This window comes from Nomascus leucogenys, chromosome 2 (assembly GCF_006542625.1).
Source record: "Nomascus leucogenys isolate Asia chromosome 2, Asia_NLE_v1, whole genome shotgun sequence".
Lineage (NCBI taxonomy): Eukaryota > Metazoa > Chordata > Mammalia > Primates > Hylobatidae > Nomascus > Nomascus leucogenys.
This window is the reverse complement of record NC_044382.1, coordinates 10488492-10504677: the sequence shown is the minus strand read 5'-3', so window position 1 is coordinate 10504677 and position 16186 is coordinate 10488492. Positions and strand designations below refer to the sequence as shown.

At 46.9% G+C, this 16186-nt stretch overlaps 1 protein-coding gene across 9 annotated transcripts in view; it reads left to right on the top strand.

The window, feature by feature from the left end:
* The window catches only part of TENM2 (teneurin transmembrane protein 2), a 1389831-nt gene that overhangs the window by 1364183 nt on the left and 9462 nt on the right, over positions 1 to 16186 (top strand). For all 9 annotated transcript variants that reach the window (XM_030825348.1, XM_030825333.1, XM_012505108.2 and 6 more), the window contains 2 exons: positions 3378 to 3674; positions 5735 to 7349. In XM_030825348.1, the coding sequence (XP_030681208.1) occupies positions 3378 to 3674; positions 5735 to 7349 (1912 nt within the window). The remainder of the gene's footprint in view (positions 1 to 3377; positions 3675 to 5734; positions 7350 to 16186) is intronic.

Below are 16186 nucleotides of genomic sequence, written 5' to 3'. Positions count from 1 at the left end.
TAATTCAGACGGCATTAACTTTTGGACCTGTTTTAAAAAAAAAAAAATCCTACTACTCAGCCTTTGCCTTCTTGACTATTCCCAGTTGCTGGAAGTTGTTGATAGGACTCTTTCACTTGAAGTTAGGGTTCCTTATAATCCCAAGAACTCACCACCTTTATTCCTTTCCCCATGCTTTGATGCATTCTCTTTTTTCTTTTTGTTCTTTTTTTTTTTGAAACAGTCTCACTCTGTCCCCCAGGGTGGAGTGCAGTGACATGATCTTGGCTCACTGCAACCTCCACCTCCTGGGTTCAAACAATTCTCCTGCCTCAGCCTTTTGGGTAGCTGGGATTATAGACACACGCCACCATGCTTCCATGCTTGGCTAATGTTTTTTGTTTTTAGTAGAGACAGGGTTTCACCATGTTGGCCAGGCTGGTCTCAAACTCCTCACCTCAGGTGATCCACCCATCTCGGCCCCCTAAAATGTTGAAATTACAGACGTGAGCCACACACACCTGGCCTACGCATTCTCTTTTCTAATTGTCCTATGATAAATATGCTATCCTCTCTCTGAGACAACGTTATAGAAACAGGAATGGTTTGGAGAATCTGTAGTCCTGGGTTCAAATTCCACTTCTGCCACTTGTCTAGTTATGGGACTCCTGTAGACCTCAGTTGCTCTTATGTAAGATAGTTTCTATGTCATGAGAGTGAAAATGGGATCAGGTATGTAAAGTACCTAGCATAGCACCTGCCAAAATATCAGGGGCTTGTATCAATTTAGATTTGTTTCCACTGCTAGTAACAGAGATTAGCAATAGCAAGGGTTTAAACATGATTTACACTTACTATTTTCCTATGATCTGAAAGGAGCTTAGGGAAAGCAATCCTTGGCTGTATGGATGAACATTGAAGACACCTAGATCAACAGAGATCTAGACTCTTTTTCCCTGGATAGGCCATCATCCTGGAGGTCTCCAGCCCCAAAGTGACCTCATAGTCACAAGGTAAATGCTGGAGCTCCAGCCATCACATATATATTTCACCCTGGAAGAGGAGGAAAGGGAAGAATTAAAGATTGCCTAGCTCTCAGCTGAGTCAATTTCCTTTAAGAATATTTCCCAGAAGACCAGCCAACAACAACCACTTACATCTTGTTGGCCACCCCTATCTCTGAAGGAAGCTGCGAAATGTGTTTCATTACCTGGGCACAAAGCTGTTTCCCAAAATGCAAGTGTCTGTGGTATTAGAATTATTCCTTGTCCCACCCCCCCACACCCCCAAAGCTGCAATGTGGAGCTTTCAAGGGCTGTGAAAATGCTTCACAGTCTGTTCATCATTTGACACATTTCGGGGCACTCAATGGACATACAATACAGAAAGCAGTAAAGCTGGTGAAGTGTATAAGAAGTTAACTGGTTAAAGTCTGAAGGCCTAAGTTCCAGACCAATCCAACCACTTCACTGCTGTGTGACCTTGAGCAAGTTTTGTAACCACTCTGTTTGAAGCTATTTCTTCATTTGTCAAATGGTCTTTGTGAGCAACAACTCAAACAATGGATGCAAAATGCCTAACACAATGCCTGTATATACTAGTCTTCAGCATATATTAAAGTCACCATTACTATCAGCTGGGCGTGGTGGCTCACACCTGTAATCCTAGAACTTTGGGAGGACAAGGTGGGTGGATCACCTGAGGTCAGGAGTTCGAGACCAGCCTGTCCAACATGGTGAAACCTCGTCTCTACTAAAAATACAAAAATTAGCCCAGCATGATGGCACATGCCTGTAATCCCAACTACTCAGGAGGGAGGCGGAGGCAGGAGAATCGCTTGAACCCGGGAGGCAGAGGTTGCAGTGAGCTGAGATCGCACCACTGCACTCCAGCCTGGGCAAGAGTGAGACTCTATCTCAAAAAAAAAAAAAAAGTTATTATTACTATCATCACCACCATCACTACCATCATTATTACCAGTAAGTGCTGTTGAATTATGAGGGTAAAGTGAGGAGGTACCAGACATCTCTCGAGTCTCTTCCTCCCGCCTGTTTACATCGTCCCTTGCCTTCAGCAGCCACCCCAGGGATATCTGGATTTGCAGTCAGTGAAGTTGTGAGAGCCTGGGCTGAGTCTGGCTCATTTCATTCACTTCCAGCCACCCACTCAGGGCTAGCTGAATCTCAGAAGTCCCTCTCCTTTGCCCCTCACTAGAGTCTAGTCTCCCAGCTCTGCCTTCTGGGATAGGCTTTCTTCTCTGATCAGATCAACTTCTAAATAAATATTAAATTATGTCTGATGTGTTCCCCTATTCCTTTCAAATCTAAGTAAATCAGTTCATCCCTTTGTTGGAAATCCTCTAGCCCTGCTGGGGCCTCCCCACTGATGTCTCGCATTCTTGACAGTGACAAGATTTTTCTCTAGATATTAGAAGGAAAGAAGTTCACATAGGAATGAGGCTTCGTATTCCCAAATCTTTTTAAAATATGGATTTCTAAGCCCTGTTCTACACTCTTCTAGGTAACTTTACTTAAGATTTCATAAGAAATTATGGCACCTGTTCTTAAAGATCATTAGCTTCTCAGCTAATGATGTGCCAAAAAGAGTTACAAGTGTGCAAATATGCAAACTCTCTTGCCCCCAGGGTGGCCAGGCAGCCCAGGCAAAACTCCAGGGTTCAAGTCTGTTGTATATTGCTGTATAATTTGTGCACTGCACAATTTTCACCATTCACACTTTCCACGATCCTATGGCACCCTTTGTAATTATGCAGTGCACAGCCTACCCAAGTGTCCATCACAGCCATGCCCAGGTCAGCCATCTCTGTCCATAAGCTGCCTTATTTTTATATTCTATTGCACCATACAAATACTACCATTTTATTTTCCTTTATTTTTTTCTTGGGTTTTTTTTTTTTTTTTTTTTTTTTTTTTTTAGAAAGAGTCTCACTCTGTCACCCAGGCTGGAGTGCATGGCACAATTTCAGCTCACTGCCATCTCCACCTCCCGGGTTCAAGTGATTCTCCTGCCTCAGCCTCCCCAGTAGCTGGAACTACAGGTGTATGCCACCATGCCAGCTAATTTTTATATTTTTAGTAGAGACGGGGTTTCACCATGTTGGCCAGGCTGGTCTTGAACTCCTGACCTCAGGTGATCCACCCACTTCAGCCTCCCAAAGTGCTAGGATTACAGGTGTGAGCCACCCACGCCCGGCCAAATATTGCCATTTTCTATCTTTGCCATGACAAGGAGTTTAGAAAGCACTACTCTAACTTTGGGGTTATTTCTTCCTCCAGTGAACACTTAAGCCCTGGCCACGCCAGCCACGTCCTCCACAGAAGCCTGAGCCGGCATGCCTGGGTGATGTCTTTCAAACCAGGCCTGTTGTGTTTTCCTAGGTCCATGGAAGAAATCTCTTGTCCATTGACTATGATCGAAATATTCGGACTGAAAAGATCTATGATGACCACCGGAAGTTCACCCTGAGGATCATTTATGACCAGGTGGGCCGCCCCTTCCTCTGGCTGCCCAGCAGCGGGCTGGCAGCTGTCAACGTGTCGTACTTCTTCAACGGGCGCCTGGCTGGGCTTCAGCGTGGGGCCATGAGTGAGAGGACAGACATCGACAAGCAAGGCCGCATCGTGTCCCGCATGTTCGCTGATGGGAAAGTGTGGAGCTACTCCTACCTTGACAAGGTAGGTGAACATGCTGCCCTGACAGCAACGGCTTTCTGTTATTTCTGTTATTCCGGCTTCTTTTTTTTTTTTTTTTTTTTTTTTTTTTGAGATAGAGACTTGCTCTGTTGCCCAGGCTGGAGTGCGGTGGCATGATCTTGGCTCACTGCAACCTCTGCCTCCCAGGTTCAAGCAATTCTCTGCCTCAGCCTCCTGGGTAGCTGTGACTACAGGCACGTGCCACCATGCCCAGCTAATTTTGTATTTTTAGTAGAGACAGGTTTCCCCACATTGGCCAGGCTGGTCTTGAACTCCTGACCTCAGGTGATCGCCCACTTCAGCCTCCGAAAGTGCTGGGATTACAGCTATGAGCCACCGCACCTGGTCATTTCTGCTGCTCTTATAAGCTAGCCTGATACGCTTTGCCATGAGACATCTTAACATCTTTATTTCGACTCTACAAGGACTTCCCTCCTGCTCCCACCCTCAAAGGGGGAAGAAAATCTGAAGGCAAATGTTACTCATAGCTCAGCACTATTACCATTGGGGTAGGGGGCGGGGGTGCTAGACGCTCAGTAATGGCAAAAAGGACAAATTGTCCGCTTCTATTCCAAAAAAGAAAAAAGTGCTGTTGAAGCAGACAGAATCATCCCACTGGCAGCACGGCTCATCATTACGTATGAATTGGAAATGCAGTGATTCATTTCTGCCTTGCCCTAAATTAAGCTGTCAGGGTGGGGAATTTTGCCTAAAATTCAAGCACACAGAGCAACCCTCTCCTACTTGGCCTTTTGGCTGAAACAGCCCATGAATTCTCTCTACATGATTCCCTGTGTCTGAAAGAGCCAAATTCAGGTCTTCATGCTGGAAAAAGGTCAGGTTGGAGTGGCGGTATAAAAAAAAAAAGGTCCCTTTGGGCACGTATCAAGACTTTTGAAGGTTGCCCTGGCCATGTAGTCATTAGACAGGGGCTTGCTCAGCCTGGGCCTCTCACCTAGACTCCCCTTGGTGCAGGTCCATTCCTTCCTTTGTCACCAACTCATTACAGTGGTGACTTGCAGACAGAGCTGTTACCCCTCTGCAAGACAGAACTGCTGTCCCCTTGGTCCTTCCTGAATGCTGTCCTCGTTATGCCTGAAATACAGGAATGATTGACCAGGGGAGCAGGAATCTCCCAATTGCCTCTAATTGAAGTCATTTTTTTTTCCCTAAAGAATCAGTGATTCTAGGTTATTTCATCTTTGCAGTAGCTTCAAAATGCAGGATGTGGCCGGGCGAAATGACTCACATCTGTAATCCCAGCACTTTGGGAGGCCGAGGCGGGCTGATCACTTGAGGTCAGGAGTTGGAGACCAGCCTGGCCAACATGGTGAAACCCTGTCTCTACTAAAAATACGAAAATTAGCCAGGCGTGGTGGTGCATGCCTGTAATTCCAGCTACTCAGGAGGCTGAGACAGGAGAATCGCTTGAACCCAGGAGGTGGAGTAGGTTGCAGTGAGCTGAGATTGCACCACTGCACTCCAGCCTGGGTGATGGAATGAGACTCTGTTTAAAAAAAAAAAAAAAAAAAAAAATGCAGGATGTGTTTTCTCTTTTTTAGATTTAATCAGGGTATGTGTTTCACACAGCTCCCCTGCTGGACCCAGTGGCAGTCATTTCTAAGCAATCTTGGGGTTCCTTGTTATTGAGTGTGGAGGTAAACCTCATGCCTCTCACCTCGGCTGTCTAAGCCCTCAATTCTTAAAGTATCGTCCAAGCAACATCGGCATTTGCAGGGAGCTTGTTACAAAATGCAGATTCTCAGGCCCCACCCCACATCTACCAAATTAGACTCTGCCTTTTTACAAGATCCTGAGTATTTTGCATGCACATTAAATTTGGGACGCACTGGTCTAGGCAACCACCATGATCCATCAGAATTGGCATGTCCAGTGAAATAAATCTGTTTAATCTGGTCTAAGCTTCCCATCTTTCATGACTTTTGAGTTGACATTTGGGGAAATGGACTAAATTCTGTCTGTTTGAATGCTTGGTCCTCAAAAGCCAACTGATATGGTCTGTTCCCCTTTCCTTTCTGCAGTCCATGGTCCTCCTGCTTCAGAGCCAACGTCAGTACATATTTGAGTATGACTCCTCCGACCGCCTCCTTGCCGTCACCATGCCCAGCGTGGCCCGGCACAGCATGTCCACACACACCTCCATCGGCTACATCCGCAACATTTACAACCCGCCTGAAAGCAATGCTTCGGTCATCTTCGACTACAGTGATGACGGCCGCATCCTGAAGACCTCCTTTTTGGGCACCGGACGCCAGGTGTTCTACAAGTATGGGAAACTCTCCAAGTTATCAGAGATTGTCTACGACAGTACCGCCGTCACCTTCGGGTATGACGAGACCACCGGTGTCTTGAAGATGGTCAACCTCCAAAGTGGGGGCTTCTCCTGCACCATCAGGTACCGGAAGATTGGCCCCCTGGTGGACAAGCAGATCTACAGGTTCTCCGAGGAAGGCATGGTCAATGCCAGGTTTGACTACACCTATCATGACAACAGCTTCCGCATCGCAAGCATCAAGCCCGTCATAAGTGAGACTCCCCTCCCCGTTGACCTCTACCGCTATGATGAGATTTCTGGCAAGGTGGAACACTTTGGTAAGTTTGGAGTCATCTATTATGACATCAACCAGATTATCACCACTGCCGTGATGACCCTCAGCAAACACTTCGACACCCATGGGCGGATCAAGGAGGTCCAGTATGAGATGTTCCGGTCCCTCATGTACTGGATGACGGTGCAATATGACAGCATGGGCAGGGTGATCAAGAGGGAGCTAAAACTGGGGCCCTATGCCAATACCACGAAGTACACCTATGACTACGATGGGGACGGGCAGCTCCAGAGCGTGGCCGTCAATGACCGCCCGACCTGGCGCTACAGCTATGACCTTAATGGGAATCTCCACTTACTGAACCCAGGCAACAGTGTGCGCCTCATGCCCTTGCGCTATGACCTCCGGGATCGGATAACCAGACTCGGGGATGTGCAGTACAAAATTGACGACGATGGCTATCTGTGCCAGAGAGGGTCTGACATCTTCGAATACAATTCCAAGGGCCTCCTAACAAGAGCCTACAACAAAGCCAGCGGGTGGAGTGTCCAGTACCGCTATGATGGTGTAGGACGGCGGGCTTCCTACAAGACCAACCTGGGCCACCACCTGCAGTACTTCTACTCTGACCTCCACAACCCGACACGCATCACCCATGTCTACAATCACTCCAACTCGGAGATTACCTCACTGTACTACGACCTCCAGGGCCACCTCTTTGCCATGGAGAGCAGCAGTGGGGAGGAGTACTACGTTGCCTCTGATAACACAGGGACTCCTCTGGCTGTGTTCAGCATCAATGGCCTCATGATCAAACAGCTGCAGTACACGGCCTATGGGGAGATTTATTATGACTCCAACCCTGACTTCCAGATGGTCATTGGCTTCCATGGGGGACTCTATGACCCCCTGACCAAGCTGGTCCACTTCACTCAGCGTGATTATGATGTGCTGGCAGGACGATGGACCTCTCCAGACTATACCATGTGGAAAAACGTGGGCAAGGAGCCGGCCCCCTTTAATCTGTACATGTTCAAGAGCAACAATCCTCTCAGCAGTGAGCTAGATTTGAAGAACTACGTGACAGGTGAGGATTCTGCCACCAAAGGGGGCAGTGACTCCCTCCAGGGTGGTTGTTGCTGTGGGGAACTTGGGAGGAAGGTCTCCCATCTTATGGTAGGAGAAGCCCATGGGCCATAAAGCCCAGGCAGTGCAGTTGGCAGCACTACAGAGTCTAGAAAAGTAGAGAGACGGCAGTACAGAGCAGTCATGAGGACTGTTTGAAGATGTCCCAACCACTTTCATGTCCAGTCAGTTGAAATAACTTTATAAGAGCCCTTCCTACCCCAACAGAGGAAAGCAGTAAGAAGCGGGGAGAGAATAGGGCTCTGGTGTCAGAAATACCTGGTTCAAATTCTCTCTCTTCTATTTATAAGCCAAAGGACCTTGAGCTAGTTGTCCAATCTCTCTGAACTACAGTTTCCTTCCCTGTGAAAGGCACTGATAAAACCATCCCACAGAGTGACATGACAAGTAAATGAACACAGCTGGGCATGGTGGCTCACGCCACCCACGTAATCCCAGCACTTTGAGAGGCTGAGGCAGATGGATCCCTTGAGGTCAAGAGTTCGAGACCAGCCTGGCCAAGAGAGTGAAACCCCATCTCTACTAAAAATACAAAAATTAGCCAGGTGTGGTGGTACATGCCTGTAGGCCCAGCTACTCAGGAGGCTGGGCCAAGAGAATCACTTGAACTCAGGAAAGCAGAGGTTGCAGTGAGCTGAGATCATGCCACTGCACTCCACCCAACCTAGGCGACAGAGCAAGACCCTGTCTCAAAAAAAAAAAAAAAAAAGTAAATGAACTTGTGTAGTTATAGTCTAGTGCCTGGCAACTAGAGAGTGGATCTTCATGAAATGGTATCTGCTTGTGTTATTAACATTGTCATTACTAGAGAGAAGCAATGAGTGAGCGTAAGTATCGAGATCACTGTAACCCAGTTCCTGACCTCCAGAGGCTCATCTGGTGAGAGACATATACAAATAACCAACGATAATCCAAAGCAGAATTAAGTCTTCGCTATGATATAGGTGTCTGTTCAGTTGTTTATCAAAATGCATTTATAAAGTGGCACTGTGCTAGGTTCTGGGGATTCAATGGTGAATAAGACAAATACTGTTCTCTCAAGGTGTGTGTGTGTGCAGATTAATTCAGATTTTCAAGATTGGCATAATACAGAAGGGCTCATGTCAAAATGGGCCTGAAGAATTCATGGGACCTTGGGCAGCAGAAGTGAGCTCAAGGCTGAAGGAAGGCTATGAACAAATGTCATAAGGACATAAGAATTTTGGAGAATAGCATGAAAGGAGAGGCCAAGAAAGGCAGATTATCTACTTCTCTGTGATAAGTGAGAAACTGGTGAAATGAATTAGCTGCATGTGGTGGCACATGCCTGTGGTCCAAACTACCCAGGGGGCTAAGCAGGGAGAATCTCTTGAGCTCAGGAGTTGGAGGCGAGAGTGAGCTATGACTATGCCACTGCACTCCAGCCTAGGCATAGAGTGAGAACCCGTCTCACAAAAAGAAATGAAAAGAAAAGAAAAAGAAATTGGTGGAATAAGAGTCTCTCTCCCTCCATCCATTCACCCATTCAACAAATATTTGTACAGTATCTAAAATGTACTAAATACTAGAGGCACAATGGGAAGCAAGATAAAGTCCCTGTCCTCAGGGAAATGAGCAAGGAAATCAGGATGGCTGGATGGCTGGGTGGATGGCTGGAAGGATGGCTGACTGGATGGATGGATGGCTGGCTGGGTGGATGGATGGATGGATGGATGGATAAATAGATGGATAAATGGATGGGTAGGTGGATGGGTGGGTGAATGGATGGATGGGTGTGTGGATGGGAGGATGAATGGATAGATAGATGGATGGTTGGTAGGTAGGTAGGTAGAGGGAAGGGGAGAGAGAGAGAGTGAGATCCAAAGAGACCAGGGCCCCAAAGGGCTAACTTTCAGCAAGCAGGCTGGGGCCATCTCACCAGTTTATGCTTTGTATAGAGAAACAATAATGAGGACCCAAGACCAGAACCCCAAGTTCCAGAAAACTCACAGCTCTTGGCCATGAGCCAAGGAGGCATCGACACTCAGGTGACTGGGGCCACTTGGCCATCCCCAAGGCAGGAATGGAAGCAGCATCTACCTGGAGCACAGTGCTGCCCTTTAAGCCCCATGCTGCAGAAATGAACAACCTTAAAGATCAACTGTGGCCATGCATTGCTTCACTGACAAGCCCTGGACCTTTGGAAGTAGAACCCAGAATCCCCAAACCCCAGAAGCATCTGGGACCTTTTGGACCCAGAAGCTATGGCCAAGCGACCTAGGCTAACATCTGTAAACCCTCCTGTCCTCCTCCCCCGTGCCTCATCAGAGGCCCTGCCAGGGCTTCCCCGCTTACCCTATGCTCAGCATAACTTTTGTCCTCGAAATCACTGCAGCTGCAAATTAAAATAAGTCTCAGGAAAACACACACATATAGTATTAATATTAGGTATCGATAAATGATATAAAGATGAAAAATAGGAAGAAGAAGATATGGAGACCGATGAGAAGTGTCTCCTTTATGGAGGGGATCACGGACGGCCTTTCTGAGCAGGTAGTGTTGATCAGACATTTATGAAGTGCAGGGAGAGAGGAGGAATGTTCCAGAGACAGGAAACAGTGTGAATGGGGAGGTTGACTAGGCCTACCTTAGCTACAGGAGAGAATCCTGCCCCACATAGAATGTCCCTTCCAGAAGACTGGTTGGTATCAGACACGTTGGGAATGAATCAGCCAGAGAGGCAATAAAGAGAAACCCGCAGTGTGGGCTGAACAGACATGTCCCGCTGCCAAGACCCAAACAAAATCATTTCACAGGGCACAGTCAGCCTCACTGACCCTCTCAGCTACTTACCTGGCTCTCCAGAAAAGGCAAAAAAATAATTAGCAGGGTTTTCTGAATAGCAATACTGCTTTTCTCATTCCGGTGCTTCATGGAGACTCAATAAATGGGAATCAAATCAAGTTGAACTAAGTCCAATGAAATTGAATCCAGAAACCATTAGAGAGTCTAAAATAAAGGGTGGTGTCAGAGAAGTGGCGTGCACAGGGTGGATGTCTTCAGTGAGAGCCAAGGGAGAGAAGAAGCCAGACCAGGCACAGCCCACGCTCGGGCAGTGACCTGGGAGTGGGGATCCGAGTGGAGAACACCAAATCATTCTCTGCTGTTCACACATTGGCTCATCTGTAAACCCCATCTAAATTAGTCTTAATTTGCCACTTAGGAGACTAGCAGAATGGCTGAACTCACTGCTCACAATTTAAGCAGAAGAGGTAATTAAGATGTAGTCGGGAGGAACACAAAGAACAGAACCTTTTCTCTCCAGTACCCAGTAGCAGCAAAAGAACGGTGGCTGTTTGGAAACAGAACTCTCTGAATGCAAGTGGCAGCTCCTGAAGCCAGAGAAGGGTCTGTTTGTTCTGCCCAAGAATGTGAGGACAAAGGCAGGCAACCCAGAGTACTGCCTGGGTAGGAGCTCAGAGACATCTGGGCAGGAACACAAGTTAGCCTCCAGGAGCAGGCGGAGGGGGCAAGAAGTAGTTCCTTCTCACTCACAGGCTCCAAAGCAGTTTGAACAGTTACTTTTTAAGGTAATATATTGATGATTGGCATATCTGTGACAAAAAGATACGAGAAGAAAGAGTATAAAAGAAAGACTGGGCCAGGCATGGTGGCTCATGCCTGTAATTCCAGCACTTTGGGAGGCCAAGGCAAGAGTATCACTTGAGTCTAGGAGTTTCAGATCAGCCTGGGCAATATAGAGAGATCCCATCTCTACTAAAAATTTAAAAGTTAGTCAAGTGTGGTGGTGCACACCTGTGGTCCCAGCTACTTGGGGGGCTGAGGTAGAAGAATTGCTTGAGCACAGGAGATTGAGGTTGCAGTGAGCTGTGATTGTGCCATGGCAGGGTCTCAAAAAAAAAAAGAAAAAAAAGACTGGGAGACTACCTCCCAACAACCTGCAATGGCCTAGACTTTTCCAGTTTTAGCATCCCAGGAAACTCTTCTGTCTTGGACACACTGGGATCCATACCCTGTCCCCAGCTCTGCCCTATTCTGAGGCCAGTTCTCTCTGATATTAGAACCTGAGTCCATCTCAAGACACCACTTCTTGGCCAGGCGCGGTGGCTTACACCTGTAATCCCAGCACTTTGGGAGGCCAAGGTGGGTGGATCACCTGAAGCCAGTAGTTTGAGACCAGCCTGACCAACATGATGAAACCCTGTCTCTACTAAAAATACAAAAAAAATTAGCCAGGCGTCGTGGCAGGCACCTGTAATCCCAGCTACTTGGGAGGCTGAGGCAAGAGAATCGCTTTAACCTGGGAGGCGGAGATTGCAGTGAGCCAAGATCGCACCATTGCACTCCAGCCTGAGAAACAAAAGCGAAACTCAGTCTCAAAAAAAAAAAAAAGAAAAAAGAAAAGAAAAGAGGCGCCACTTCTAACCTTGCCAGTCACTTGCTCTGTGACTTGGACAAACATCTCAACCCTTCAGAGCCACAGTATTTTTTGTTTGTTTTTTGTTTTGTTTTGTTTTTTTGAGACAGTCTTGCTCTGTCACCCAGGCTAGAGTGCAGTGGCATGATCTTGGCTCACTGCAACCTCTGCTTCCCGGGTTCAAGTGATTCTCCTGCCTCAGCCTCCCGAGTAGCTGGGACTACAGGCATGTGCAACCACGCCCAGCTAATTTTTTTGTATTTTTAGTAGAGACGGGGTTTCATCGTGTTAGCCAGGATGGTCTCGATCTCCTGATCTTGTGATCCACCCGCCTCGGCCTCCCAAAGTGCTGGGATTACAGGAGTGAGCCACTGCACCTGGCAGAGCCACAATTTCTTCATCGGCAAAATAGTGATAATAATAGCAGTCACCTTATGGGGTCATGAAAACTAAATGCATCATGACATGTAAAGTGCCTAGCACAGAGCAAAGGCTAATAAAAGCACAGAGCAAAGGCTAATAAATGCATTCGTTATTATTATTATTATTTTTTTTTGAGACGGAGTCTCGCTCTGTAGCCCAGGCTGGAGTGCAGTGGTGCAATCTTGGCTCACTGCAAGCTCCGCCTCCCGGGTTCACAACATTCTCCTGCCTCAGCCCCCTCAGCCACTGCGCCCGGCCACGCACTCGTTATTTATAAGCAGCTATGGACTTGGAGGTGGGGAGTTCAAAGATGAAGAGTGAGGACACTGCCTTTGTATTATTTTCTGATGTATGTAGAGAACGGTCTCCTGATCCACCTTGAAACAGATTCCAACGCTGCTCTGAATGGCATTGCTTTAGCAAACTGGAAGCCCCAGATAAAATTTGAGTTCAGTGACCCTCCTAGATGTGGCCCATGATGATGCATATTTCCCCCATCCCTTTCTCCCTGGTGGGTCTTTGGCTTACGAACCCCAGGCACGCTTTAGCTTAAAGTCAGATTTTGTAGAGTTTAATTTATCTAAGTGAGGAGGAAGACACAACCTCCTTCTCACATTATCCTCTTCTCATATTTACACTTAACACCTGAAGATGCTGCGCTGACAGCACGTTCAGAGGGAGAACGCGCTTTGGCGGTGGATAATCACACGCTGTGAAGAACGTGAGAAGAGGAGAGTCATGAGCTATTAGGCGGTGCCACAGTGCCAGCTCCTGCCCAAGTAATTCCCTCTAGACTGTTTAGGGAGCCTGTTACCAGATAACACCAATTACTTCTAAAGGAGGAGGGGTGTTGTGTTGTCTCAGAAATGCCTTCCGCAGCATGGAGGAGGAGTCACTAGAATAAACATTTCCAAAGAGGTTGAGGCTCAGAAACCAGCCATGTTAGAAAATTTAAAGAAGAGGAAGGAGGGAAAGGGGAGGGACAGGAAGAGGAAGGGGAGGAAGAGGAAGAAGGGGAGGAAGAGGAAGAAGGGGAGGAAGAGGAGGAAGAAGGGGAGGAAGAGGAAGAAGAAGGGGAGGAAGAGGAAGAAAGGGAGGAAGAGGAAGAATAGAAAGAAAAAGACAAGGAAGGAGGAAGAAGAGGAAGAAGAACTACAAGAACTAGGATGTAAGGATTGCTGTTCATGGGAATGGCCATTGAAATTCCTGGTCACAGAGGCAGGAGGGCTCTTAACATCACTTTCACCTCCTCAAGGGATCCTGAGCTAGGGAGAGAGAGAGATCCCTGGAGGAAAAAGATCCTGATGAGGAGAGTCTTCTAAAGACACGGGCTTCTCAGCCAGGTGTGGTGGCTTATACCTGTAATCCCAGAACTTTGGGAGGCTGAGACGGGTGGATCTCCTGAGGTCAGGAGTTCAAGACCAGCCTGGCCAACATGGCAAAACCTCATCTCTACTGAAAATACAAAAATGAGCTGGGCATGGTGGTGCGTGCCTGTGATCCCAGCTACTGGAGAAGCTGAGGCAGGAGAATCTCTTGAACCTGGGAGGCGGAGGTTGCAGTGAGCCAAGGTCACACCACTGCACTCCAGCCTGGGTGACAGAGCGAGGCGCTGTCTCAAAAAAAAAAAAAAAGAAAAGAAAAAAAAGAAAGAAAAAAAGACAAGGACTTCTCTTGCTTTTCTTGGAATTCCCTACGTAATCTATATCCCTGGTGAAAGATGGGATGATTTGATGTGGTATACAGATGAAGTATTAAATAACAAAAAAACACAGATGGAGAGAGGTAGTCACTTTTCAATGCTCTCTTAATTCTTCCAATTCAGAGGAGAAAGTCTCACTTGATGCTGGTATGTATTTACACCTCATTAACACTTCTTTTTTTTTTTTTTTTTCCCTTGAGACAGAGTCTCCCTCTGTCACCCAGGCTGGAGTGCAGTGGCACGGTCTTGGCTCACTGCAACCTCCGCCTCCCGGGTTCAAGTGATTCTCCTGTATCAGCCTCCTGAGGAGCTGGGACTACAGGCGCCCACCACCACGCTCGGCTAATTTTTTTGTATCTTTAGTAGAAACGGGCTTTCACCATATTGATCAAGCTGGTCTCGAACTCCTGACCTCAGGTGATCCACCCACCTCAGCCTCCCAAGTGCTGGGATTGCAGGCATGGGCCACCACGCCTGGCCTCGTTAACAGTTCTAATCTCCCTTTTCAACAGAGAGAGCAGGTCTAAATCTCCCTCAGTGGCAGGTAACAAAATCAAGTGCTCTAATTTAATTGCTTGACTTTCTTTTCTTTGTTTTAATTTTACAGTTATTTTCTGTTTACACCAAGTAAGCCTACTTTCCCATTCATGGTAGTGACATAAAATTTAATTTTTATTTATTTTATTTTATTTATTTATTTATTTTTTGAGACGAAGTCTCACTCTGTCTCCCAGGCTGGAGTGCAGTGGCGTGCTCTCTGCTCACCGCAACCTCCGCCTCCCAGGTTCAAGCAGTTTTCCTGCCTCAGCCTCCTGAGTAGCTGGGATTACATGCAGGCGCCACCATGCCGTGCTAATTTTTGTATTTTTAGTACAGACACGGTTTCACCATGTTGGTCAGGCTGGTCTCGAACTCCTGACCTCATGATCTGCCTGCCTCAGCCTCCCAAAGTGCTAGGATTACAGGCGTGAGCCACTGTGCCCAGCTACAATTTATTTTTTTAATGGATTTACCTAAATTGAAAAGGCAAATTTGTTTTTTAATTGGTAAATAAATAATAATACAAGTGATACCTAGATATGGCCAAAAAAACATATATATGTATATGTGTGTGTGTGTATATATATATATATATATATATATATATATATATATATATATAGCAACAGGTGGCCATAAATATTCAAAGTTGAGAAACCAGTGCTCTCCACCCAGGACCTACCTGGTACATAGTAGATGCTCTGTAAATATATGGCTGTTGCCAGATTAAAGCCACGCTTCTCTCTGCTTGATATTAACATACTTTTTAAAGCAATTTCAAACCTGTATTCTTTTTTTTTTTTTTTTTTTTTTTGAGACAGAGTCTTGCTCTGTGGCCCAGGCTGAAGTGCAGTGGCACAATCTCAGCTCACTGCAACCTCCACCTCCCGGGTTCAAGCAATTCTCCTGCCTCAGCCTCCTGAGTAGCTGGGATTATAGCTGCGTGCACCAAGCCCGGCTATTTTTTGTATTTTTAGTCGAGACGAGCTTTCACCATATTGGCCAGGCTGGTCTTGAACTCCTGACCTGAGGTGATCCACCCGCCTCAGCCTCCCAAAGTGCTGGGATTACAGGCGTGAGCCACCGCTCCCGGCCTCAAACCTGTTTCTTAAATGGACTATTGTTATGTGTGTAAATGCCAAGTCTTTCAATGACTAGTCCGTGCCCAAGGAAGGTGGATAGATCAAAGCTCCCAGATTCCTTCTCCTTAGAGGGTTCTTATATATCCATATTTTTGGCAGCAATGTCAACATTAAATATCTCACAATAGTCCCGGGGCAGAAGGTAGTTATGTCTGAGCCCCTTCAGAAGTGTGTTCTCAGGCAGAGACAGATCCACTGTCACACTACTACTAGTCAGGGTAGCTCTTGTCACATATGTCCAGTGCTCATTCATTCCTTCATTCTGTAGATACTTATGGAGCACCTATTTTGTGCCAGGCATTGTTGTAGGGCCCGGGGAGACATCAATGAAGAAAACAGGTTTTTAAACTCCCCATTCTGGTGGAGCTTGCCTTCACCAGGAAAGCTGGAGTGAAAGAGACAATAAATACAATAAATGTGGAAATGACACAGCATGTTAGAAGAATGTGACTGTTGTTTTGGGGGGACATGAGCAAGGTAAGGGGACTAGGGATTGCAAGGGGTGGGGATCGGGGGGTGGCAGTGGGGTTGGCCTTACCGGGCAGGCAGAGTCTGAGCAAGACTGAAAAGAGGAG